The 25,775-nt window shown below is 48.9% G+C and overlaps 5 protein-coding genes across 5 annotated transcripts; 2 read left to right on the top strand and 3 right to left on the bottom strand.

Annotated features, from left to right (window-relative positions):
* The first annotated feature begins 5,428 nt into the window (after positions 1 to 5,428).
* Positions 5,429 to 6,474, top strand: LOC34620702. The gene is made up of 2 exons (XM_026336616.1): positions 5,429 to 5,953; positions 6,124 to 6,474. The coding sequence occupies exons 1-2, from the start codon at positions 5,429 to 5,431 to the stop codon at positions 6,472 to 6,474; spliced, it is 876 nt and encodes a 291-aa protein (XP_026192401.1).
* Positions 6,475 to 7,447: 973 nt separating this feature from the next.
* Positions 7,448 to 8,720, bottom strand: LOC34620703. Its single transcript, XM_022733941.2, has 3 exons — positions 8,369 to 8,720; positions 8,053 to 8,204; positions 7,448 to 7,813 (listed from the first exon to the last, which is right to left on the bottom strand). The coding sequence occupies exons 1-3, from the start codon at positions 8,718 to 8,720 to the stop codon at positions 7,448 to 7,450; spliced, it is 870 nt and encodes a 289-aa protein (XP_022591778.2).
* A 3,647-nt stretch (positions 8,721 to 12,367) lies between these two features.
* Positions 12,368 to 13,351, top strand: LOC34620704 (tRNA 2'-phosphotransferase 1). Its single transcript, XM_026336615.1, has 2 exons — positions 12,368 to 13,076; positions 13,143 to 13,351. Exons 1-2 carry the CDS (start codon positions 12,368 to 12,370, stop codon positions 13,349 to 13,351), a joined length of 918 nt encoding a protein of 305 aa, XP_026192400.1.
* A 557-nt stretch (positions 13,352 to 13,908) lies between these two features.
* On the bottom strand, positions 13,909 to 17,308 carry LOC34620705 (sucrose-phosphatase 2). Its single transcript, XM_026336614.1, has 9 exons — positions 17,189 to 17,308; positions 16,893 to 17,020; positions 16,340 to 16,559; positions 15,919 to 16,004; positions 15,663 to 15,785; positions 15,483 to 15,600; positions 14,910 to 15,111; positions 14,494 to 14,552; positions 13,909 to 14,253 (listed from the first exon to the last, which is right to left on the bottom strand). Exons 1-9 carry the CDS (start codon positions 17,306 to 17,308, stop codon positions 13,909 to 13,911), a joined length of 1,401 nt encoding a protein of 466 aa, XP_026192399.1.
* Positions 17,309 to 22,156: 4,848 nt separating this feature from the next.
* LOC34620706 (uncharacterized protein C824.09c) lies at positions 22,157 to 25,570 on the bottom strand. The gene is made up of 10 exons (XM_026336613.1): positions 25,414 to 25,570; positions 25,079 to 25,185; positions 24,636 to 24,730; positions 24,281 to 24,369; positions 24,026 to 24,101; positions 23,817 to 23,858; positions 23,433 to 23,644; positions 22,869 to 23,308; positions 22,577 to 22,707; positions 22,157 to 22,265 (listed from the first exon to the last, which is right to left on the bottom strand). The coding sequence occupies exons 1-10, from the start codon at positions 25,568 to 25,570 to the stop codon at positions 22,157 to 22,159; spliced, it is 1,458 nt and encodes a 485-aa protein (XP_026192398.1).
* Between the last annotated feature and the right edge of the window lie 205 nt (positions 25,571 to 25,775).

The raw sequence follows: 25,775 nt of genomic DNA, 5'->3' as shown, positions 1-25,775 counted from the left end.
AAACTTCAATCAGTAGAATAATCGATCGAGTAAGGGAGATCACTTATTCGTGAACGAAGTGCGTATGCTCGTAGCCACCTGCCTGCAAAAGGCGTTGTCTGGTCGCCTTTAGTGGACCTCGTAAAGCCTGCTGTCCACAGACCAAATCTTTAGACTCAAAACCTACATCCGATCGCCGCTTGGCATGATTTCATGCCTATCGCCTTTGAACTTTGCGCATGCATTCGCGTGCAGTGGCCAGTTGTGCTCTGAGTTGAATTGCTTGGCTGCTGAACCTCTACCACCAGGTATATGGTTGCATTGTAGAAGGGCTTTTAGTGTAGACCAAAGGTGTGGAAGAGCAGCAAGCAAACGAGTGTAGTGTCGTATTATCCACCCACACAACACAAAGAGAAAATACAAGCCAATCATTTGGATTTTAGCAAGCATGAAGTCGCAATACTACAGAAGAGTGCGGTGGGTGCGCACTGTGTGTCCACAAGCCCAAGAGCGGCTCGCACGGGTCATATTTTGGTCCATACGTGGGCATCTCATGAAGCCACTGCAGAACACACAACCAGGCTTGGGCTTTCCATACGTAATTATACTCTCCTGGGGAATTTCAGAGCGCTCAGAAGTGAGTCTAGAACATTTAAGGGACGTTTTGAGCTGCAACAAAGGTGCAGCAAGGGATAACATAGGCATATTTGATTGTCCAATGGAGAAGAACGTAATTGCTATGCTGACCCTTGACCTCCGGCAGTCTACCCATGCACTCCATTGAAGAATGTTTTCAAGCCCCAGGATACTATCCAAGCTTGCCTTCGGAGGTTTCCGCGGCACAGGCTGCTGACAACCTTGGCAAAACAGTGCATACTTCTCTGCCGCAAAACGCAGCCCAGCCCACCACTAAGACAGTGAAAGCTCCTTTTTGTAGTGTGAAACCAATCATTGCTTGGGAAAAGCAGGATCGTGTGCGTTGCGCCAAACGGCATTGCAAAGCAAAGTCTAAATGCTCAGCGATGAAAGCCTTACTTTGTTTTAAACCACGGCAGGCTTTCCTCGGTGTGGCAGTGCTTCGTCCTTGTGGCAATCTCGATTTTGGCAATATTACGCGATGCACTAATGTCAAAAGCAAAACACACACAAATTTCGATCATCATGATTTACCACAAACGACAGATAACACAGTCTGCACTGCGCCTAAAGGAATTGCGGAGACGTCGGGATAGCGCAGCAGCGACAACATTGGCGATGCCCTTGACATGACTTACTCTAAGTTGTCCTGTATGAGGCACTCGAACCAGCAGACAACTTTGCGATTATCAAAATTCTAGAGTCTGAAGACTTCGGAAGGCCCATTGATGACTGATGATCAAAGTTGACAGCAAACTGATGCCCAGTTAAATAGGAACGGCACGTTTTGCTCTCCACTGCACTGAGTTCCTTCTCCTGCGCTGGATTCCACTGCTCGGTTTCGGCGAAACGATGAAAACGACGAGGATTGACTTGGTGATTTGGAAAGCCTGTAGCGTGTTGGGAGGAAAAATACCCTTCGCCATGTCACTAGCGTCGGTTGTTCGAAGGCAATAAACCTCTTATTCTGGCAGCGTAAATAGTGGAGGATATCTTTGGCGATTGAAGTCCATTCTCTTTGTGGCATCAGCCTCCTATATGCACGTCGTGGCAGGGGCTCTAACAAACTAATCAGTCAAAAGTGCAGAGGTCCAAGTAAGAGCAAGAAAAAGGTTTTGCTACAAGAAGCAAGCTCATACAGCTTTGCTATATTTTTTGGTGCTAGACCAAGTTATAGGCCACACCTTGGTTGCTCAAATCTTTGCCGATTGTGGCCCTTTTCCTGCAGCCAATGCGCCAGTTCTCACAAACACAAATGTCCTCCTCACGGAAAGCAACCACTTACACGCATTCATATACCAGTGCTGCTCCTGCAACAAGTCGGACTCATGCCGCAGGTACTGAAGGTGCTTTCGAACGTTACAGCTATATTTTTAGACATTGTTTATGTGGACGGCCATCGAATTCTCCGTTGACAGGCTCAAAAGCTCCCTACCGACTTGGCACTGTAGTTCGAGTGGGGCATCAACAAGCCCATACAGCATGCAGGTATACTCGAACCTGCACACCCTAGTGTGGAACGTTGTTCTGTGCCTGTCATAAGGGTGAATGGAGATTTATAAGCAAGCGAATGTAACGGAAAATATTTAGTAGACTGTTGACCTTGAAAGTTTGTCAAATAATTGGCCACTGTGAGGCATCGGAAGCTGTTGCTTGAGAGAAACATTGTTCAGGGACTTAATGCCCAACAGTGCTGGTCAATTTGTGCACAGTGTCGCTTTAAAAATCATTTCCCGCCCCTCAACTTCTTCCTCATGCCTTTGTGGATTCCGCTGTAGCGGAAGACAGCGTGGGGCTGACCCGGGAACCAACTCAATACAGTGCACTGGTCAACCTGCAGGTGGTCATGGTACTTGCTGCTCGTCATTGTTTTGCATATCCACAAGATCTTCCCTGACAATTGCTTATTCCGGCTGTTCAGCTGCTGAGCCTTCAACTAAAATTTCTGCTAACAACTTACTTGGAGAGCCTTTAAGGTTGGATGCGTGCTTGAAGCCGCCTTCTCTTACTGCACTGCAGCATGCAAGCTCTGTCTCATTTTGTTCAGAAATCGAATCTGCCCTGTATACCATAGATGAGGTGAGCGTTATAAGAATGACCAGGACAAGCTTATTCCTATGACTTTCTCAAACAACAACCTTCAAAGTACGCAACGGTGGCCACTTTCACGCCTTCCATCTGGTCAGTCATCCATGGCGTACCTAGGGTTTTGTCATTGCCAACGCATCCAATATAGAAGTCACGGACCATGCATACAGGACCCAATTCCAAGTAAAGTGGCATTTAGCTGCTACAGCGTTGCCTGTCCGTGCGTTTGGCCCCCAGTCAGCAAAGCTGATCCTTAGGGACGGCGCTATCGAGTAAACACGAAAGCTGCACTCCTTCCCCGTATCCACGGATATTAGATTGATTTGACACCGAGTGTCAAGTAATGATAGCATTTTTTTTCTAGTAATCCCGACCAGAATTAGCACATAATTCATCCTTGGTGGGTCTTCAAGTGTGGAACCACCCTCCTTAGCTTCCCTTGTACAGCACCAGAGCCAGGAAAGGGGGGCTGTTCGTTTCCTTGTCGAGCCGGCGTCCGCGAAACCCACTCCCGTTGCCCCAATTTCTTGGCATTTTAGATGCATTTGCAGCTCTGGATGACGTGCCTCAATCTCTCACGCGAGAGGCAGGCGGTGCGTGTGTAAACTGCCTGGGGCTGCTTCGGAGAACGGATTCCTTGACTTTCTTCTCTCGTCCAGCTGAGACTATAGGTTGGGACCAGTTGACGCATCCCCATAGGTTCTTAATTTCAGCTTGTCACTTTATAGCCAAAGACGCAAAAAATTTGCTCTTTTGTCTCTTAAAACGTAAGTAACTGTTCATTTATGGAAGGTCTGCTGATTGGTTTATTAGTTGCTGAGTGGCTACCCCACCCTGCGATTGCCTTATGTGACGCTTCGAGTAGACCAACTATTAGCTACAAAACAAGTGATCGTATAGTTTGTGGCTTCTGAGAGCCAGAATTTCATATTTAACAGCATCTCGATCTATTGGCGGATTCCCCTGCTTCAGCTTTCTCAGTACTCCCAAAGCTTGCTTTCGAGTCGATCTTAGCAAAAAGGGGCCGACAAGCTAGGTTATCCATGTGTGCTCCAAATGTATTAGTCCGTGCAAGCAGAGGATTTTCCGTACATAAATTGAGCTACCAATGCACTGCTCCTTCTCATCACAAGCATACCACAAAGAGCTCTCTTTTCGATTAGTGAGGGGCACGAACGAGACATCCACCTCCAACAGGCTGATGAAGGCTTCAAGCACTTGCCTATCCCTACTGCTGTTAAAAAATGTCTGGTGTGTATAACTTCTTGGAGACACTCATAAATCATTCTACCGGATAAAAATCACGCCATTCTACTGGCTGTGGAGCTCCTGCGTTCATATCAGCTTGCAAGCAGGCGTCTGCCATCCCAGGAGACATTATGCTAGCCTCAGCGTCCATCGCCACGAGGTGCTCTGCACAGTGTTGCAAAGACAAATTGGATAATAAAAAAACCTTAATAACTTGATCTGAACCACGCAGATGTTGTGGGGAATCCAGATACCTACCTGTATCCCCAGCCAGTAAAAATACGGAGCACAGATTTAGTAAGCAAACTGGTGCTACCGAATGCAATGCTCCTTTCGTGGTTTGTGTACGGAGGCCATTAACCACCAACCACGTACATACTTAGGAGGGGCATATTGAGTATTTTTCCTCAAAACTCTTGCCTTTCTATGCATACGCCCCTCATAGCTCTTGACATTGAGCTAGAGGCTCATATAGGGTACACTTAGTTTTTTCTTATAAGCACTCTCTGCATTCACCACTGGCTGCACATAGCATTTGGCACACTTATAAGCACTCTCTGCATTCACCACTGGCTGCACATAGCATTTGGCACACTTGCACTTTCGTCTTCCTGCATCGAAATGGCAGTACTCCACGGTAAATAAGGTACACGAACAGACAATCTAATTATTCAATTTCAAGTTATTTTGGGGGCCAATACCATTAATGCAGTACAACACCTTCAAGTGTAGTCTTGGCCGCTAGGTAGCCGCCTGCCTCCCTGCAGAAGATAATCACTCCCGGCTTGTCTACACGCAACGGTAGTTCCCTTTAAACATATGCACCATTTAGCCCTTGCATTGATGTCTAATTTCTAAAAAGAAAAAGACACCTTTGACCCTCTCGCATAGATTCTTTGTAGTCTTGCTGTGCTGTGCCTGAAGCTAATAAAAGCAACAAGCAGCTAATTGCCGTCCGGCAGTTAATTCAATTTTAGCGAAGCGTTCAATGAAACTCTGCAACTCACGGGGATTCATGATAGTTGCTACTTAGTTTCTTACAGCAGCCAAGAAAATTGCAGCGGGCGCCACACTTCGCATTCCCGCTCAGTGGAACACCGCTGTTGAAAGCCTCTCTGGTGAGCCTTATATTACCCTCTTCTTGCTATGCGCTTTAATCCCCTACCATTAAGATTTTGGTTCATTCAAATTTTGATAGAAAAAAAAGTGCAATGGTACTTGTGCAGTTCATTTAGGTGTTCCTTCCCCACAGGTGACCCTCACGGCGTGGTGCGGCCCCACATCTCAGTAAGAGAGGTGAAGCTTCACTGCAATGAAACAGGGTTAATTATCAAAGATAAAACGTTTTAAAAGGACCCCAAGGTATATAGCTGGGTGTCAGTTCCTGTTTCGCCTCCCGCAGATCTTTTGTAAGCACGCCCACCGCAACCCTCTCCGCCTCCCGTCCTGCATTTTTTCTCCTCTCGGATACTTGAGGATGATAGGGTCTATGTCCGTCTCTGAGGCCATTCGTTTTTCGCCCTCGTCGGTAGATGGCGCCACGAATAGCCAGCTCCTCTCAACCGCTCTTCGTTGCCCATGTGGGAGCCCTGTTACTGCAGCTGCTGGTGTAGCAGTAGACGCCGAGACAGCAGTGGTCCGCTCTTTTTACGCACAAGCAGATGACAACAAGTCCTTTTTCGGGGGCCCTCTAGGGGGCTGCTCAGTGACAGAGGCTACACCTCTTACCGGCTCAGGAAAGGTTCTCTCACTTGCTGCGAAAACCTGGCAAGGAGTAGCAGCAGAATTCCAGCGCGCTCGGAGGGCCCTAGTTACAAGTGAAAAGGACCTCGAGGAAGGAGGAGCTTCTAATGCATTTTCCCTCTTTTCCGTGACTATCAGAAAGCCCCTAACCCCGTCGAAACTAGCCGCCGTGGGATACAGTTACCTGCCTTTCGTCTTCTTTTTCTTCGTCATCCTCAGAGCCATCTCAACCTGGAATGTCTTGCCCTTTTATGCTGCGGTGACAAATTCTTAACTCAAGCCTTTAAGTACTAAACCTTGAACCTCAAATATTCATGGCTACTTTATTCCACTAAATCCTGTTTTGCGCTAAGCTCTAATGATTGCTGTCCTCGTCCTCCTTCTGCAATAAAACGGTTTTTTAACTTTTTTTTTTTTCAGGTTGTGCAGGTGTTCCTGACATTGTTGAACGAGCATCTCTTCAAGCGGTGGATTCAAGAGCCTCGCCCATCTCTCTCTCTTGTGAAATCCCCAGGAATGCCTTCTTCCCACTGTTTGGTGTCGTATGCGTATATGGTGTGGATTTTTCTAGAGGCTGCGGTGTCTCCTTCTTCGTTTCTTCCTCGCCTTTTGTGTGTTTCTTTGGCCGTCGCCTCGTTCGCCCCCATGCCGTGGGCCAGGTACTACCTAGATGACCACTCAGAGATGCAATGCTTAGTAGGCTGCTTAGGGGGGGCATTCGGGGGTGTAATAGTTTTTTTGCTAAGGCATCTCGCTCTCCCAGCCGCCTCTGCTATTTGAGGCCCTGCCGCCATGATTTCTTTGCATCCTCCATACCGCTCTTTTCTCCTTCCGTCCTGCCCCCATTTCCGACACGTCGGGGGAAGCTGTGTTTTGTTGCAGCTCTAGGGCTAGGCACATAGCTGCAACTAGCCAACAAAGGACGCAGAGGGAGCTGCAGTAGCTTGCTGAGATGTACCAATTTGATGCTTGGAGTCAAGATGCGCGACAGCCCACAGCCACAACGCAGTCTGCTTTACCCTTGTCATATTTAACTTCAAAATTTCGCTCACACCTTAAGGCGTACAAAGAAGCCAAGATACGGGAACCACAAGACCACCCAGAACTCCTAAAACAAGCCGTAGTAAGAACTATTGCAACGGAAGCAGCGTGCGGAAAACATTTGTGCCATACCCCTACGGGGCACATCAGGTCCAACCTTTACGATGTGATTCCGTCACAAGTAAAATCCGTAAGCGTCAACCGACAGGACTAGAAAGCATTGGGCAGCGGCAAGGGCAATGTATACGACAGAAACACGTATGGACTGTCTCTGTGTTAATTTCAAACGAAAAAGTTCCTAAAGACTCGATTGGAGGCCCTCTGCCTTCAAGCAGGCCCGTAGAAAAGTACAAGATCCCGAGGCCACCATGGCGGTACTTATGCTCGCTATTCGGGGAGCCCCTCAGCCCTGGCAGATGAGGTCCCCAAAATTAACGGGGGGGGCACACCTCCAAAGAACTCTCTTAAACATTTACGCCACATTATGCGGGCAGCCAGAAGGAATGCACTTGCTGGAAGTCTGAAGGGGGCCACCAGGGGCCCTTCAGGGCTCGTTGAAGTCCACACAAGCATCCTATTGGGGTCTACAAGCTCTGCTCTCGGCAAAAACAGCGCTCCCATGAAGCATTGTGGAGGTGCCACCATTGAATATGGTCCCTAGGTGGCTTCTAGGGACACCGTGGGTGGCAGGACTTTTATTCATGTGGGGCATCTAGGACTTTTCAGGTTTCATTGCAGTTCTGTGTGTCTTCCTGCCCGACCGTGTGGTGTATTCCGTGCGCTCAATGTCTCCAGGTGAGGGCAGCCCTGTTACAGCAGCAGCACTACCAGTGCTAAGAAGGCCTCCCGCCACTGCTCCTGCAGCGGCAGCAATGCGCTTTGTTTTCAATGGGCTTTGCCTTGCTTGTGACAAATAGAGAGACATTCCGCGTCCCCCTGCCCTTGCTTCGTTTTGCTTCAGCTCTACGAAGGTCCAGCAAAATGTAACGAGCTTCATTTTTGCAATGATCCCCAAGGCAGCCAAAATAAATAACCTTTGAAATTTGTCCTTTTCGGAAGTAGGGATTGACGGGAATTCCTGAATCATATGCGCACAAACATTGAACGCCCTAAGTCCTAAAGAGGAAATGGCAACCGCTGTGGCCCCATGCAATGTACTTCATCCACGGCTATATAGACCACGGAACTCATGGCAATGGTCTGACACGTTAATTAAACGATACATCGCGTATAGACCCCAAATAGTAACGGCATTAAAACCTTGAACAAGCCTTCCCCACGACCCCTCCAAAGAAAGTAGAACGTGCGTAAGCACACTTCTAGCCTCCTCTTTAGATAGTCTACTTGCTGTGAGACACAGGGGAGAAGGCCTTCAGGATAGCAGCATGGCCAAGCGGAGCGAATCACATGCTCAGCAAGGGCCTGGTATTCCCAGGCAAGACTCAGCCACTCAGTTGGAAAAGTTCCATCTGCAAAGAAGACAAACATGCAAAGATATTGAAAACAAGCGCCGGACTACTATTGTTTTCAAAAGGGAATTATTTTAAAACTGGGCCACGACAAAGCAGTGGATGCATCAGATTACCGTATACCGAAATCAACTCTTATGCCGTGGATCCTAGATTTGGCTTGCCTGGATTTGGCATAAGTCCGTCCTTCTGCCTGGAGAGCTGATGCAACTGAGCTCGAAACTGGTGCAGCTTGTCGATGTTCACGCCATCCGCATATGGCTGCTCTATGAAACGGGGAGGTGCTTCTTCTACCCCTAAACCCCAGGGCTTCGACACATCCTCAGGAGCCCCCGTGGAGCTCCCATCTTGAGCCTCAACGTGGGGGCCCATCGGAGGCGGGGCCCCCTCGCTCTCTGCTGTGGACTCTAAACAAGAGGGTGCCCCTGGTGCCTCTTGCAAAGTCTGGTCCCCTGCGACCGAGGGAGGGATAGAGTCAAGGCCTTGGCTGTCACATTCTGGCGCAAAAGACTCCATTTTCAATTGGGATATGCATACCCCAGGCCTAAGCAGTAGACGGGGACACGCAAACAGCACAAGCGACAGTATCGGTGCAGCGAGGGAAATGCACGGCAGAGGGGCTACCAGTAAAGAGTCGTAACCGCACAGCCCAATCCGCCCCAACAAGTCACCCAAGGCAGAAAATGGGAAAAAGACTATTCTCTAGCAGGGTCGTCTTCATATAAACAATAGCAGACAGTAGTCGTCTGCCTTCCATACAAACACCGCTGCTGCTGACCGAGAGGGCAATGCTGCCTCCGGTACTGTTTACTGGACATTGTTAAGCTCTCTGGTGAGGGCCTCAAGAAGCTCTCAGGTAGGCACTGAAGGGGCACTCGGAACCCCCTTCCAAGGAAGGAAGAGGCCCGGCTACATACCTCCTCCAAAAGAACAGCCAATGGGGGTTGGGGGTCGTTTGCACGGTTTGCAGTTTTTGCTCTGAAATGAAGAAGAGGTGTGACTAAGTTGAGCAAATAATTAAAGGGATACGAGGAGGTAAGAGGCTTCACTGGTGCCGCCAAGGGCAGGGGCCCTCTAAAAGAGGTGTTGAGCTGCCGGTACACCTGAACTTTGCACACAGTACAGCCATACCACAGACGCCGCACAGCGAATCAAACAATAAAAATCAGGGCATTTCAATGTGCACTGCACTGCATAAGGTAACAGGACAGAGAATGAAGCAAATATGCATACACTACGGCAGCCCTTCCACCGGCGTTGACGCAGGTGGGGCCCTGGCTCACTCGGTGTACGTCTCGGTCCACGGAGAGTACAAATATAAAACCTTAAAGGCTTTCCCTCTGTTCGTGTGGAACTGTTGCCTGTTCTGTCAAAGCTGATTGAAAGGAAAGCAGAGAGCCTCAGGATGGCTAGGCCTGTAGCAGAAAACTCTCCCTCCAGGAGCGCTCGCTTCGTCTGTACACTACAGATATCCCAAGACCCTCTTTGCCCTCTGTGCCTCATTAAATGAAGTATACCGGCTCAATGCAGCCACGCGAGCCCCAGCGGATAAAAGTGCGTGCAGCGCGCAATTACACTGACAGCAGTAAGGGCAAGGGGCTTACAAAGACCTGCCCACCGCCGCTGCCTCGGAATCTGGGCCTTCCTCATCAGAAGCAATATGTTCATACATTCTCTTTAACTCTTCAAGGTGCTACAACAAATTAAACAAATCTGAGGCTAGCCCTGGCCTTCGGGGATGCTGAGAACTACAATACACTTGCCAGTAATGACGCGTGTCTCGTTCAAGCCGCAAGAGACTCTATTCTCATGTCCTTCAGTCACAGGTGGAATATGCAGTATAGATAAGGTAGGCACCCCAACAGGATTCCAACGACTAAATAGATGCAAACCCCGTTCCAAACTAAAAGCTAGTGCGTAAGGACGCCGAGGTCTGCGTCGTTCTACTCGCTCTAATTCCGGTTTGGTTGGCCACCCTCAGAATTCACCCATTTTTTAGTCCGTGCTTGTGTACCTATATAGCCACATACTCCTCTACTTGCAGTTCCTGGAAATATTGATAACTATAGCGTCAAAGCCACCAAGAGCTCGTCGCCGTTCCATCAGAAAGCTACGAAAACGTTGAATGCAAAACGAGTGAGTTAATGTCAACAGCGTTTAATCGCTTGCTTAGTCTCTGAATGAATGAGCAGCATAAAGCCCCGTAGGTGATGGGCAAAACGCAAAACAGCAACGCTTGCACGTGTGCACGGGCCTGTAGCTGCATCAAGGGGCCTGGCAGCAAAAATGCCTTGAACAGGGTGATCGGCATACGCTGCTGCGGTTCACATCTTTGAGCGCCCCTTGTCATGTACTGGGCTGGCTATCATTGCCTGATGGCGCAGTTGCTGTTGCCACATTTAAAGCGCACTGTGGGCGCAGTTCATCCGTCTCCTCTTTCTAAAAACAGAAACCAAAAAAACGTATGTCTCCTAATGGAGTGGAAAATACTTCGAAGACCCCTTTACCTGGGGGTCACGTGTCCTTACGTACACTAAGCCACATGCCAAACGCCGCAAACCCTCTGCTGCTTTAAATCAGATGGGCCCTCCATATCAAGACGTCTCTTCACTCTACATAACGGGGCTTCTGCATGCCCTGGTGATGGGGGGCTCCTAAGGTATACACCTAAGGGGGCCCCCTCTACACTGGATGACGCCGAAGTCCTAAAATCGCTCGAGCAAGTGGAAGCGCATATACTTGTATGCGGGCTGAGGGACATATACTCTTCTTTCCTGTTGGAGGCCCCCAAAGAAGCCCCTGTGCTTAAGGCATCCCCGGAGAGGGAACCTTGGGGAGCACCCCAGTGGTGGGTCCTCAAAGGGCTCTCTCGTGACCCGTGGGCTTGAATCTGTAATGTATATTCAGGACCATTTGGACCATGAAGGCAGAAGTACTCCTCCCGAAACTTGGGATTGTGGGCAGGGGTACAGGCCGATGAGAAGCTCCACATTGCTGGATTGGAAATGGAAACAAAAAAGACGGAAGACAAAAGCGACAAGAAGTCTATACCCTCAGCGCCCAAACTCAAGTGCGTTTAGGTACCGATGGATTGGTGTAAATCACCATCAAAAAATAACACGGAAGAGGCTGCCAGAATACGCCGGAAGCCTGAGGCCGGGGAAGCGGGGTCGGAGGGGCGAAGACGAATAGGACCCGACCAATTTCGATTCTGTTTTCCGGCAAAGCTCGTCCCGTTGTATTTTCAAAAAGAAAGAAGAATAAGAGCAACAATCACAGCCAGTTGGGCCAAAACGAAGCACGGGAGGTATTGCTACACTGGCGGTTGTGCTTGAAGCATACGTACGTGCACGGGGGTGGAGAGAATCTTTACAGCCCTACCCAAATTATTAGCAATACAGTCATGACAACACCATTAAATAACAATGAGAGGAGGGCGATGCCCTTCGTCCACTGTAACACTGGGCAGTGTCAAAGGGAATAGACAAGGGGTGCTGGCCCTTGCTGAGAAAGAGGGTAAAAAGAAAACATGACTGAGATGAAACCGAACTCAGACAATCTGGTCTCAATTCTCTATATAATACCCCTGGTTGAGTTTTCATCAGCCCTCCTGCGGTTGTGCTTGGGAGGAAAGTTACACCACATGGCTACAGTACGACGGGGCGGTGGACCACCAGGAGCCTAGGTGGGGCTTTCGCTGATATCTTTCTTAATTTTATCCCTTAGGTTCATTATTCTTTTGACTGCGTACTTCTAATTTGATATATAGGCTTTACTTCTTTTGATCCTTTTAAAACCTCTACCGCCCGTGACAGAGCCCCTGGACTTCCACCCCATCACCTTGCATGCGTGCTGATTCCAGGTTTCTCTGGGTCCGTTAACTTGAGTATTCTATAGCAGATGCCATCTGTACACTTTCCTTGAAGGATCCATGTTGATAAGGCTCTGATGGTCGTGCCGCTGCCAGGACGCTTGGTCCACCACCAGCAGAGGCAGACACATTCCTCGGTACGCGTCTGTTCTCTTCGCCCTATGGAAGTTTTTCCAAAACTCCTGCCTGTCCATCCCCCTAAGCTTTCAGCATTTGGACCTAATGCACAATATTCTTTGGAAAACTTTTACCTGCTAGTATCGGCTATGCATAGTTTTCGAAGGCTCCCCCGATGAACCGCTGTTTGGAACGACCTACCGTTTGCGTTTTCTGCGGCGACAGCGCTGCACATACAACTCAGGCGGCATTCGAAGAGCTCGGAACTGCAGCCCCAAGCCTTTCTGTTTCACATGGGAGAACACACCCAGCAAGCAGCCAGAACGCCTTCACAAAGTTTTCCCGCAGGCTGACCAAACTGCTGCGTCATGAGGGGCCCCGCATGGGCCTTTTTGTGCGCCCAGATGGATTTGTGTCTGTCGTCGCTGTTTTATTACTTGCTGAAAACCACCAGTTTTCCATCTCTGACGTTTTCTCCATCGTGTCTACAGATGCCAAACAACGATTTCAACTAGGGATAGCTGAAGTCCCTCCTTCCACTTCCTTGCCCTCTGCTGTGGGGCTTCAAAAATCAATGAGGATTCTTCCGGCAGGAGGCGTTTGTTGCATGCAATGCACAGGGGGAGCTGCTACTGTGTATATCCGCGCCACCCAAGGCCACTCGATCCCCAACGTGCAGAGCGACCTCCTCTGTTGCTGCATTAACTCTTCTGAAGAACTGGAAGACGCGCTTCTAAATGGGCCTGCGGGGGCCCTCAGGGAGCGTGCACAGGCGAGAGGAGTCACTTTGGTACATGGCACGTATTTACGATTATGGGAAAGCATAAAAAATGAAGGGCTTAAACGAATGGGGAGACGGCATGTACACTTCACTCCTTTTTATGGCGCGTGGACTGGTTCCCTTTCGGATATATCCTTGGCAAGTCGGAATAAGGTAGAAGACACAGAAGAGAATAAATCTCTCGGTTGTTTTTCTGGGTTTAGGGCATCTTGCAATCTACTACTCATTCTAGACTTTGAAAAGGCCTTAGGCATGGGTCTGAAGTTTTTTGTAGCAGCGAACGGGGTGGTGCTGACAGAGGGGACAGAGGAAGGCATTGTCCCCTTTTGTTGCATTCGCACAAGTGTTGATAGGCGCACTGGGGAATCCCTCAGTTAACTGGATAATTCCTTTCTGGTATTGTTGCTCGCGTAGGAAGCCTTAGAAAATGTGCAGCGCTGGGAATACTAGCAAGTTTTCCTGCACCTTTCAATGTAAGACCAGTGTAGATACATGGTCTCTGCTGTGCGTAAAAGCAGTGGATGGCTGGATTAAGTGGAGAGGCAGACCTCACTAGCGAACTGGCTATCTAACTAGATCGAAAGGTAGCAGATGGGGGAACATCCGACGAGGAAGTTGTCGGGGCGCACCTAAGCTGGCTTAGGGAACACCTTCGATGTGCGAATCAAATCCGAAGAAGCGCAGAGCATCTAAGATACCTCCTGAAGCAAAAACCCACAGAAGCCGCCAGAGGAAAAGCAAAGTAGGGGGAGATGAGGTTCAAGCCGTGGTAGACCTGAGCGGTGGACGCATAGGTCAAAATTACCAAGGTCCCTACCGGCGCAAGGATACCGCGAGAAGCAGACCTGAAAACAGACCGTAAGACAGACAGTTCAGCGGTATGTGCTGAGCATACACTACTAGTAGTTGCACCTGTCTCAATAGGGAAGCGAGGATCAGCTCCAGGGGGCATATTTGCGGGGTTGCTTTGAAAGGTGTACATTTGGGGTTGGGTACATGTCTCTGAGGAAAAAGGGCTCCTCTCCTTCTAATTCATTTCCTGCGTCTACCATTGCAGCCGCTTGCTGTGGCGAATCAGGGTGGCGTTTTGAAGTTGGATTCGTGTTCATTTCTGTGGGTGATTCGCTGGGTCCATTCCCTGCACTCGTTTGATAGTTAACTTTCGCTTGCTTTTTAAGAAAGGTCACGAGGACCTCGTGTGCATTCCCGACGCAACAACCAAGCAAAGTAGGATGTGCGAACATGTCAATGTCGTTCCCGCTGTCACCACAGACCATCGTCTGAGGAAAAGCGCATCCATGCAAATAGCCCTCCGGCAATATGGTAGATACCATGTGGAGATACAATAAGTGGAATGCCGCAGAATCAAGTGTACACACGAAAAACAAGCAAACGGCTGAAGAAGCATTGAAGATACAGACAGCAGCGCTAAATGAAGAACTTGCGATGGCATATCAACCCTATATTTAAGAAGAATATTACTGAAAAAGCCATTCAGCAACCTATCTTAAACCCCTCACCCTTTCAGGTGTGAAACCCAATTTGCGCATTACAAAGAGGGTTGCACCGAGCTTCCCACCTGAGAGGCAGGAAGACAAAGAGGATACAGACAGATGGCTTAAGAAGCAAGAGGCATCAGTTGGGGGAGATATACCGTATACCAGAAACTTTCCATTTTCTACAGCTATTCCCTTTAAGAAGGGCCAGTTGCGCGAGGAGGGAGAGTGAGGGTATCTCGTTAACCGTCTTCTCGCAACCGTAGATGTTTGGCGCAAATAAATGCAAAAGATGTTTCTAGAAACTACTCGCTCTCCAACAACTGAAGGCGCGTAAAAGAGACAGAATACATGGATGTCCCTACCAGGCAACAATTACATGGAGCGTTAGAACCAAAGTATGGTGGCTGTCTGCTTGTGTGCCTCTATCTTTCACTTACCATTTTTGGGTAGAAGATCGAGGTATCGCCAGTCTCCTCCACCGCTGATGCACACTTTGTAGCCTCTTTTTAATTGGGAGCAGAAGGAGGAGTGGGGGTCCTTGATGTGCTGTTCAAGGAGGCTGACGGGAATTGAGACAGAGAGACGCATCGGGTCGTGAAAGGCATTCCCATTTATGTAGAATTCGCCCTCCAACTCTCGCTGAAAACATATGGGAGTTAAAGAAATGAGGCAGAATCAATTAGGAAAGCACATAGGCACACAAAACACCGGTACGGTTGGAGAAATCCGAATTTCACTAGGTGGACCAAAATCTACCAAACCACGGAGAAGCAAAAAGCAAAGGGAATCGGAATGTGCGGTGCAACGGGAAGGTCCAGGTGATAATTAAAGACGCGAATAAATGAAAATAACGAATTGCAAAAGACAAAGGAAAGGTGAAAGGGGAGAAGTGTATAAAGGTACAGTACACCCTAGAAAGATGAGTTGGTCCACGACAACACGCAAAAACCTGTTTGCTCCGACCCTAATAAACTCCTCAGCCTCTTTTCTGCTGAATTGATGACGTATGCTGTCGATCCATTCCTTTTCAAGCTTCGCGAAGAGGCGCTCAGGGCACCACTCTGGCCAGCACTCCCCTCTATGGGCCATATCCTCTGTGCCGCAAACCACAGCCCCCAGCCAAAAATTCTAATTGACCAATTGTGAAACCAAAAGCCACGTATTTCTATGGTTTGCAGCACAGGGATTGCTTTTTAGGGTCTGCAGTGCACGGACCCTGATGCTTCTCCTGCTCTTCTGGGGTAAGGAGGGAGCAGAAATGGGAATGATCAGGAGCGGAGACACCCGGAAAGGTATACACTTCAGTACCTACGCTGCACACACACCCCAACTAGTGACACACGAGGCAACATCATCAGTAGCAACCGTAGCACAGTTGTAACAATTGCCAAGTGCAGCGGCAGCAACAACATCCGTAGTGGCAGCATCAGCTACGACCGGGCTCACCCGAGGATGGCAAAGTCTGGTTTGGGGAGTCTGTGTTCTCCTACAGCATTCAGGAAGTCCTTCAAGTTTCTACCAGTGTTGTACACCTGGGACGCTCCAAAAGAGTAGCACCGGCGAATGCATAAGGTGAGGCAGGAGAAGCACAAAGTCACTTACGCCATCTACAAGGGCTCTCATACGTGCAAGCTGCCAACGCAACAAGCACAACCAATGGGCACTGGCGGAGGAAAATGGCACAAGTTGACAATGGGGAGGAACAACAAGCAGAGGCATAGAGGAAACAAAAACAGCAAGAGGTGACACCTCTGGTCCTCTATACCTGGGAAACTCCTCGCATGCGCTGCAGAATAAGCCTGCAGCAGTACGTTCTGCCACTTCTTGCGGTGGACCTAGACCCCAGCAGCAGCCGCGGCCCGCTTACCAGCTTGGAGCCTCTCCAGAAGTGGTGAAGAGTCCAGTGCTTCTTAAAGCTGGCCAAATACTCATCGTGCCCTATCAGGGTGCCGTCTAGGTCTGTCACAATCAACACCTTGTTTGCCCCTTTGGGGTCTACGTACACCGCAGCCGCCTCCCCATCTGCCACTACCACCAGCAACTCTTCACAATTCCTCTTCTCCAAATCCACTAAATAATTGGACCGACTGCACAAGACAAGCAGAACAAGGACAATGACAATAACACCAAGAACTCTGATCCTTGAACGAGACAAGACACCATAAACCCTAATTTGTAGACACCCAAACAGCGCATTCCTTAAAGGTTATACATAAACCCCTCGATGAAACTGTTTTCTGGGATTGGAACCAACTCCAGTAGAACAGGAAGAAACATATGGCAGAGTTCATGCTATGCTAGACAATGTGCTGCCTACAGACAAACAGAAAGGCATATGGAGACAGATCAAGACGAACAGGAGCAAAGCAGAAAGCTGACCCTGACTCAAGTTTTACTACATCCAATTACGAGAGCCCCACTTTAATCTATTGAGCCTTGGGGGATTGTCCCACAAATTGCTGAGTTTATCCTTGAAAACAAACTCTATCCTTTCCGCATCAGAAGGCAGACAGAGGATGCCCTCCTGCCAACCATCCACATTACTAGGCTGTATCACATACACAAATCTAGCCTGAAGCCCTAGATTACCAAGCCAGACTCACTCCCCATGACATTCAGAGGTTCTTCCCATCGCCGCCTAGGAATCAAAGCCATGAGCTGAACTTGATTGTTTAGGATTCAGAGCTGAGGGCTTAAACTTAGACTTTAGGTGGACCTGGAGGTCTGCATCTGTCCATCCATTGCAGCTTCCCAAAGCGTTTGTTGCTTCATAATGTACGACTGCCAGTCTCCAGCCGGTAGAGTAGCGGATTTGCACCTTTTGCTGCTGCTTCATCCTGCTGCTCTTTCCCTCTTTTAGGTCCTGCCCTTTCCTGTTTTTTCGGTTGCCTCCCGCCTGCTGGGCAGCACTCCACGTTGCTGTCGTGGTCGGATTTAGACAGCACGCAGGGGGTTCTAGCAAATGGTACTCATAAGTCTTTGGAGGTAAGACTGAAGCCACTCTACAGAACCGCGTGCGCGCACGACAGACAAGGGTAGGACTGTGCAGACAGTAAGCTGCTGCCTTGAGTGGTGCTTATGCTGCTGCGAAAATGGCTACGGGACAGAGTGAAGCATCCTAATGAGCCACAATACGTAGGTGAGTTTCGCGGGAAACCGTAGCAGGTTTGCCTAGAGACCAGCGAAAAAAGATAAATGAGGAGACAAGCCCTGTAGCTGGCTGTCCCCTTCAAAGAACGCAGAAACATACCGAAAAGCAAGGCTATTCATAGCCTAATAGTTAGAAACGAAGCAGGAAAATAAAACAGACAGAATGTTTTGGGGATTGTACTGTGGTTTTAGCCCACTGCTTTGCGTGTGTGCAGCGAAGGGGGCCCTGGAGTTGGCCTCCCTCTGCAGTTCATCAGGTGACACACAGGAACGAAATAATCCATAATATGCTAGAATTGTATTATTTATATTTCGTATCAGAGATTTTAGGGGGTTCTACTCCTCCACTAACAGCAATTGGTCTTCTTCCCTTGTGCTGTCTGCACCTTAGCATGGTCACATGCTCTTCTGTGCAAAAAAACTCTGCGAAGCAAAAGTTTGATATAGTGCTGCCTGGACCCCACAGCTCAGACCTAGCTGATACAGAATGTCAATTTTAGCGCGAAATTTTTGAGCATGTAGTTATTTTGCTGACCGGAACGGGCAGACACTGGCCAGGGTCAAAACACACTCTACCCCAACACAGAAAAAAGAAATTCCGTGAGCATCTTTTCTTACTTATTTGAATTTTTATGCATCTTTGGCACTTTCAGCTGTTCCGTGTGACCCCTTTTGAAGCATTTCTGCCATCGGGCCCCAGTTTTTCCTTTCCTACCCTTTGTTTATCACCTCGTTGCACGTAATGTTCTTTCATCCTTAGAAGCAGCAAGAACGGCTGTCATGACGACGAAGCTTGGTTAGATCCTCTTCTAGTCACCTGAAAATAGAAGTGTTGTCCTCACATGATGTGTGACACTCCATCAATAATCTCCTTCGGAGATACTCAAGCCCAGATTTGATACAAGCTCAACAGAAACTTACACAGTTTTATCGCGAATTGCCTGCCTTTCCCTGCCCGCGCCCTTTGGGATACCAACATGAGGAGACAACAGCTAGAGTGCGCGTAGCTCTGCCGTTCCAAGCACTCCGAGCATTCGCTGTACCGGGACTTTTAATCCAAAGCGATGCACTACTTACTATGCAAGCTATATTCTATCGAAATTCTCAAATTTGATTAAGTAGTTGGTCTGTTCGTATATCTTATTTATTGCAGACTACTGGCAGCTCATTAAAAGAAGACGCAATGGTGCGTGCGTCTCTGCTTTGTAGGAATTAGAATGCCTCGAAGTACCCGGGGTGCTTTAAAAGTGCGGCTACGCGCATCCTCCTCGGCTCATCTCAGGAGCCCTGAGCGCCGCGAGCAGGTGAAGGTCACAGTTATTGTTATAAATCCTCTATACGCTATCAGTTTTGTATTGAGTGTGGATTTTAGCGTCCCTCTCTGGAGACCAACGATGGAACGCTAAAGCTGGTAATATTGCCTGGTTAGATGCACCTACTTGCCCCTCATCCAAGGGCTGTGAATGTAGTGAGATTTCATATTTACCTGCACCAGTTTTTTGGATTTGATACAGTCACTTGCTCATTCAAACTATAGCTTTAATCAAGTAGATAGAAAAATAATCCCGCCGGTAATGGAAGAAGAAGGCTACACAGTGCCTCTTGCGGCGGCAGAGGCCGGTCTACAAGCAGATGTGAATGCAGGAGCTCCATAGCTGCTAACAAGGCACGCTTTGTCAGCTGGTCGAATGTTTATTGATGCGTCGACGAGGTCACGCAAGCCAGAAGAGTATGGCAGCCGTAAGGATGGGCAAGCACTTGAAGAATTCATCAACCAGGAGAGATGAGCTTGCCTTTTTCTCCTGGGATTAGCGAGGCGAGTGCTTGTTGAGGTATTTATCTTGGAGGAATACGTCAATGATGGCTTGATTCATGCAGAGGAAGTCGCGTGCAGCGGGTTGTGTGTTCCGAGACTGGAGGCTTGATTCTGGTGGATAGGCAGGCTTTACGAGACACCTAAAGGTGACCGAGCGCAGGCCTTTACGTCCAGCTGGCTAGCACTACATGCTGTCCGCTCAGGACTTCGTGCTCTGTCTTTTTATATCGATTGCCCAGAATTCGGAGGTGCCACACAGTTTATCATAAATGAACTGCTACAGCAGTTTCACACTTTCTGAATTCTTTGTGAATATCGATATGGAGGCTAATGATCTATATAGAGGCGTAGGATTCTCAGAGCGCTACATAATCGCCGGCTTCTAGGACCATTGAATGCGGAGGAAACATTAGACACGGATTTCTGGTTATTTGAATCAGCGAAAGCAGACCTCAATTGTTAGCAGAGAAGCGGCTGCGGACTTCGTTGCTTGCAGGTAGTTTTCCGAGGCTGTCTAAGTGGCAACTAGGATGCGTGTACCCGCACCCCAAAGCACTTCTTCCACAGCTAGTTCCATGTAGCATCTAACGCACGAGCATACAACATTGTGCTTCCTTATATCGAGTTAACAGTCCTTTGCAATAAGTAAGATACATGAACAGACAGACTAGTACGTCGATTCTCGACTAACTCGTATTTTGGTATAATTTGTGTTCTAGAAAATGCTGTGTAGCACAACCTACAGACACCATGGACCCGTCTGGAGGTTCCTTTCTTCGGGTTGCCGCGGACTCAAGAGCCATACCTTAGCAATCCTTCCCTTCCATTTATTGTCACACTTAATCACACAGACCTTCCAAAAAAGGCATTGGAGGTTACACTTGGACCCGCCTTTTTCAGTTCTCTAATACCTCTACTATGCGCGTGAATCTGCATCCCAGTACGATATACATTCGAAATACAAATAAATGAACAAGCCTAGCTACAAAATGCCGCTGTAAAGAGCCACAACAAGAAAATTCATACGAACTGAGACTTAAAGACACTTTTTCATGAAAAGGCTAACGTTTAGACGGCATTCCCGCGAGTTTTACTTTAGTTTCTCAATAGGGATGCAAGTAATGATACAAAAAGACGTAGGAAAAAAGCTCCATCAAGTCAAATTTCTGCGAAAAGTTTTGTAGCCCCCTTTGATGGCCGCTTGCCCCGCTGCATCCGGATGGAGAAGATGCACAGGGGCCTTATGCGCTTCGCCTCATATTAAGGCCATGATGGAGAATGAACAGAAAGCATTATCCAGAAATTTCCTCATGACGAGACCCAGGCCCTATTTATGGTTCAGCTTGTGGCTGCTCAGCTGCTTAAATTCGCCTGGCATGAGGTATCCCCTGACTTCCCAAGGCTTTTCATGGTGTTCCTTTTGAATGTGTGACTATCTTCCAGTTCTGAGTCGCTTTCTTATTTTCCTCATGACCCTGCATTTTGGCCTGGCGCCTTTGTTTGCCTTTTTGGGGTAGCGAGAGGAGGGGTTTCTGTTCCAGCAGTAGTACGTTAGCTTTTCTTGTCCATCACGGGGTGCGCATAAACCTGCGGCTCCTGTGACGCCTGAGGCCAACGTACAGGGAAATTCCAAAAATGACGTGAATATTTCGGATTGGTAGGAGGTAGGCAACGGTGAGTTGGACAGACGAAACAGCATATATGAAGAGGGCAGAAGCCCCTGTGAGTCATGCAATAATAGTTGCGCGTCAAGAAAACAGCTTCCAAGACGACGGGGCTCGGACTGCCCAGGCATATCAGGAATGGGGAAAGATTGTACAGGATAAGGTGGACCGAAGAGAGCTTGCTGCTGAGCTGCTGCTCGTGCTGCCACTGAATGGGCTGCCATGAATGTCGCGAGTGGCGCTGCTACTGTGATGGATGGAATTTCCTCCTTAACTAAACCTCTAAAGGAGGGCACTGGATACCCTGGGTAAGCACTAAAATGCCTGAGCACTGCCGTGGTAGAGGTCCTCTGGGGGCCCCACGCCCAGCGAACTGCAGCCCTCGTAGCCACAGCCATGCCTGGGGCCCCCAAAGAAACCGACTCCCGCCTTCAAAAAGTGAAGTGAAAATAACCTTTAAATAATTTGCCAACATAATTGGAGAACAGCTGGGAGAGTCGTACCTCCTGGACACCATGGTAGCCCCGGGGGGCCCCCTCATGCGGTGCAGTTACACATGGGGCAGAGAAGGTGTTTCTACCAAATTTCAGACTAATAAGCTCCACTGGAATTACTGAGCTGTGCCAACTCCAAGTAGGTGGAAACTCTTCAGACTTAACTGCATGCCCACCTCCCCCGACGAGAGCCCTAAAGATATATGGGCATTTCAGTGCTGCGGCTACGTGAGGTCAAGATATAATTCCAGCTTAGAATTTGCTATCCAGATAATTATTATGTGTGCTGAAAATACAGGGGTTTGCCCCTTCGCAGAAGAAAATAGCACACTGGGACGTTTCCCGCTCATGCCCCATCTAAGCGGAATCTGCGGAGCCCTATGCTTTACCTCAGCAAACTCCTTCAATTTTCTTCTGTACTAGTCCCATTGATGAACCTGTAAAAAATGAAGATATTCGTTGTCATTTTCACCCTATATGTCTATTTTAATCCAGCAAGCCCTTTTCCTTCTATTAGCTGCACACCTAGGTCTCTTCCTTGTATGTTCAGCATGCACGCTTCAAAAGTCGTAGCCCGCCATTTGGCAAGCAGCATTAACAGCAGCTTCTGTGCCGCCTTTGATTTGTTGTCGTCCCTCCCTCTCACCTCCAATGAGGGAAGTTTCGCGTCTCCTCTAATAGACAGCCCACTACAAAAACTTGCTAGTAGATTGCTTCCTACCGACCCAACTGGATAGCTCGAATTCTATGGGGAACCTGTAATAGCGTTGATGCTTGACACACTAAAAACACAAAAAGAACATTTTCACTTGACACAAAGAAACGCACCAGCGCTACCACTAAGGTGCAAATTCACAGCAGCAGCAGCTCTGCAGCTGCGGGCTCTGCTGCAGCTGGTCGGTAAATATGGTCTAGCCCCTCAGATGAGCAGTAGGGGCTCCTGCTGCTGTAAAGGTGCTGCAGAGGGGGAGGAAACCTGCTGCTGCTGCTGCTGCGACTTTTGAGATGAATCATTGGGAGCCGAGGAGGAAGTCTGGCCGGATGGAAGCTGCACTTTCCGCACCAGGGCAAATGCATCTAAAGAACTCAACGCGGAGTGCACATCATTGCCCTGCGGTTCCGGCAGCATAATACAGCGAAAACAATAGGAACATTGAAGAGACAAATTCACATAAGAGACTCACGACCCTTGTACCCCACCCCAAGTCAGCAGAAAACCGCAGCAGGAGCAGCAATACGAGCAGCTCGAACGAGCAACTAAAAGAATAGAACGAGGAATAAAGAAGCAGCGCCTGCACTTTTTTGACGCACATTTTTATTGCCGTCTGTGAGGGTCACTTGTGTGGTATTGCATGTCGCCTGTCCGTTCAGTCTGGTGCCACAGGAAGCCCAGGGATCCGCTGTAGGTGCTGCCGTTGAACAGGGCAACACCGGTAAAGTGGTGGCAGGAGGCCCAGCAGTGCCCCCGCAGAAGGCTGGGATGAAAGGAGCAGCCAATCCTGCAGACCCCCTGAGAAACGGACTGACCGTTGTGGGGGCCCCAGTGGTCCCAGGGGCCTGAGGCCAGGAATCTGGTGCAGTGGTAGAGTTCTCAATTCCACCCCAAGTAGCCCAGTTTGCTATCGGTCCTTGCTGCTGCTGCGGGGAGTCGAAGAACGAGAGGCTCTCTAAACCTTCAGGGCGAACTGGTGGCTGCCCTGCATTTCCGAAACCTGAGGTAAGAGGAAAGACAGCAGATGATGAAGAAAAATGAGGTGGACGGCACAGAAGGAGCAGAGAAAACTCGCAGGTTTTGGGGGTACGCAGCAGCTAGAGCCTAGAAAAAACCTGACGCACCAAGCTTATTTGGAGCCGCGTAAAGGCGGGCTATTGTTGCTTTTGCCTGTTGCAAACGCTGGTCAGTGGAGCTCAGTTGTGGCTCTGCTGCCGCAACTGTTGATGCTGCTCTTCTTGAAGTACCTGGTTCCGCAGTGTCTGCTGCGGCAGCTGGCTGCGGGCTGAAGGTGCTAAAATCTTCAACCTCCGCCAAAAGGCAAGTCTCGTTGGAACTTAAAGAGGCGATCAACAGGACGGCAACGTACAGGCAAAGCGCATTTTGCACAAATAAAGTGATATACATTACAGCCAATCCGGTCTTTACAAGGAAACAACTTATGCAAGGGAAAAAAGAGCTAAGACGGAATGGGAAAAGACAGGGTAAGAGAAGAGGAAATCACTCACGGTATGGCGGGGCCAACAGAGGCAGCTCCTTTTCCAGATTCCCTAAAAGAGATACATAGTAACCTCAAAGAATCGAAATAGCGCCAGATATCTCTTGGAAAATGGGAGGACAGGTCTCAACTCCCCTGACGGAAGAGTCATAGTGCTGGAAAGAACTGCCTTCTTTGTGCTCTCTGTTCAAAATGTCATGCGTATGCCAAAACACCCACGCATTTAAATCCTTGCGGCTTTTTGTAGCCTTCTTTTCTGCGGCAGCACAAGGCAGAGCCGTCTTGGGATCCTTTCCTGAAAAAATGAGACAGCGTTGGACTGCAGTCTGCGCTTCGTTGAGTTACTCTCGAGCAGCTATCACAGAATGTGCAACGCACAAGAATTCAGACCACAGGAAAAAGCAGAAGAAGATATATACAAACAAGGCTAAACATAAAACTGTGAAGGCGACGGGAAGTGGTGTGCAGGCTTGCCTTCAGCGACGAGAGTCCATGGCTCTGGGATATCTTTAGGTGCGTAATTTTTTTGCTCGTATTTTGTGCGAATCCAATTTTCAATAGAGCTGCGACAGCAAACGAACACCGTATCCCCTGGCGGCAAAAAGTGTACATGTGGACTTCACGCCCAAAGTTGAACGGTTGTGAGTATACCTCATGCAATCCCTGTATGGTTTTGAACTGTCGTTGGAAGACAAGCCACATGATGTGCCTAAATCTGTAAAAGGTATGGTGGAAAGAAGGCAGATGTCCAACCTGAAACCCGAAACCCTCGATGCTAACTCAACCCTTTGAACCATCAGTAAATGCGGCGCGGCACATATCTGCCTACTGCGGGTCATCTGAGCGCGACGGCCTCTTGAAATCCTGGGGCAGCGCGTGCTCATAATACTTCCTCGCCACGTCATTTCCAATGGCCTCGAGTGTCTGCACACGAAAACAATCACGAAGCGCACGGTCATAGAGGTATATCTACCTTTAAGTCATACAAACTAGCTATTCGTATGTGCCACAGGTACCTAAGGTGCCTGCACACCCAAACGACCACACACTCCCACGTATAATAGCATTGCGATCTGCATAATCGCCGAAAATCTATATTTTATGCTCAGCGGGTAAAAGCGGGACCACCTAGGGGGCAATAGACAAAAGGACAGAAAGATTGAAACGCCGAAAAGCAGGCAGACAAGGGCAACGGCAATTTGGATCTTATAAGTGACCTTGTCTACTCATCTGTCTCTGATGGTATTCTCTCTTCATAATGCTCTTCCTTACCTCAACCCATTGTGCTGTCCATCTGTCCAGCGTGACGCTCTTAACCTTGCTAATATGTACCCCCATCTTCCTGTGAACTCCGCTGCACTCGAGGCAGATCACTACCCCTGCCATGTGAAAGCGAACACAATAGACTCATGCAGCCGCTAAACCACTGAGGCTATATCCCCATCACTATCCGATTCTTCGCCAGTCCCTGGATCGGGAGACACAGCAAAGGAAACCCCTCAGTATCTTCTTCGAATGCTGATTACTGCCCAGGCTCATGTCCTGTGAACGCCCACTACTCTGCACTTGCAATAATGCGGATAGATCCATGGGTGTCTAGAGTTTACCGAGGTTCACAGAGGCCCATCTAGGGTGCCTCGCGCCGCAATCTGCGCAGCAATCATTTCCCGGTAAGCGGAGGACTTGCTGCAGCTTTGAGTCTATTGCACGCTGTTCTTGGGGTGTCACCACAGCCCGACTAGGGCCAGAAGCCGGGGGGTCCATCCTCGCGTTTCCGTATGCCAGCCTTTTCTTGGCACTACCAAAGCAGGCAATCTTGCTGCCCCTGTTCTGTCGCTATTGATGCTAATTGTTGAACAGGCACGGGACTTCGGAGCATGAAGAGGTCCCAGGAAGCGGCGGCAGCCCACAGGGAAGGTCAAACTAAAGAGATGAGTTAGAAGAAAAGCTAGAAGAAAGCAGCAAAGAA

The sequence above is a fragment of the Cyclospora cayetanensis genome, unplaced genomic scaffold (genome assembly GCF_002999335.1).
Source record: "Cyclospora cayetanensis isolate NF1_C8 unplaced genomic scaffold, CcayRef3 CcayRef3_contig_139, whole genome shotgun sequence".
Taxonomy (NCBI): Eukaryota; Apicomplexa; class Conoidasida; order Eucoccidiorida; family Eimeriidae; genus Cyclospora; species Cyclospora cayetanensis.
The sequence above is the reverse complement of the archived record's forward strand: the minus strand, read 5'-3'. Positions and strand labels throughout refer to the sequence as shown.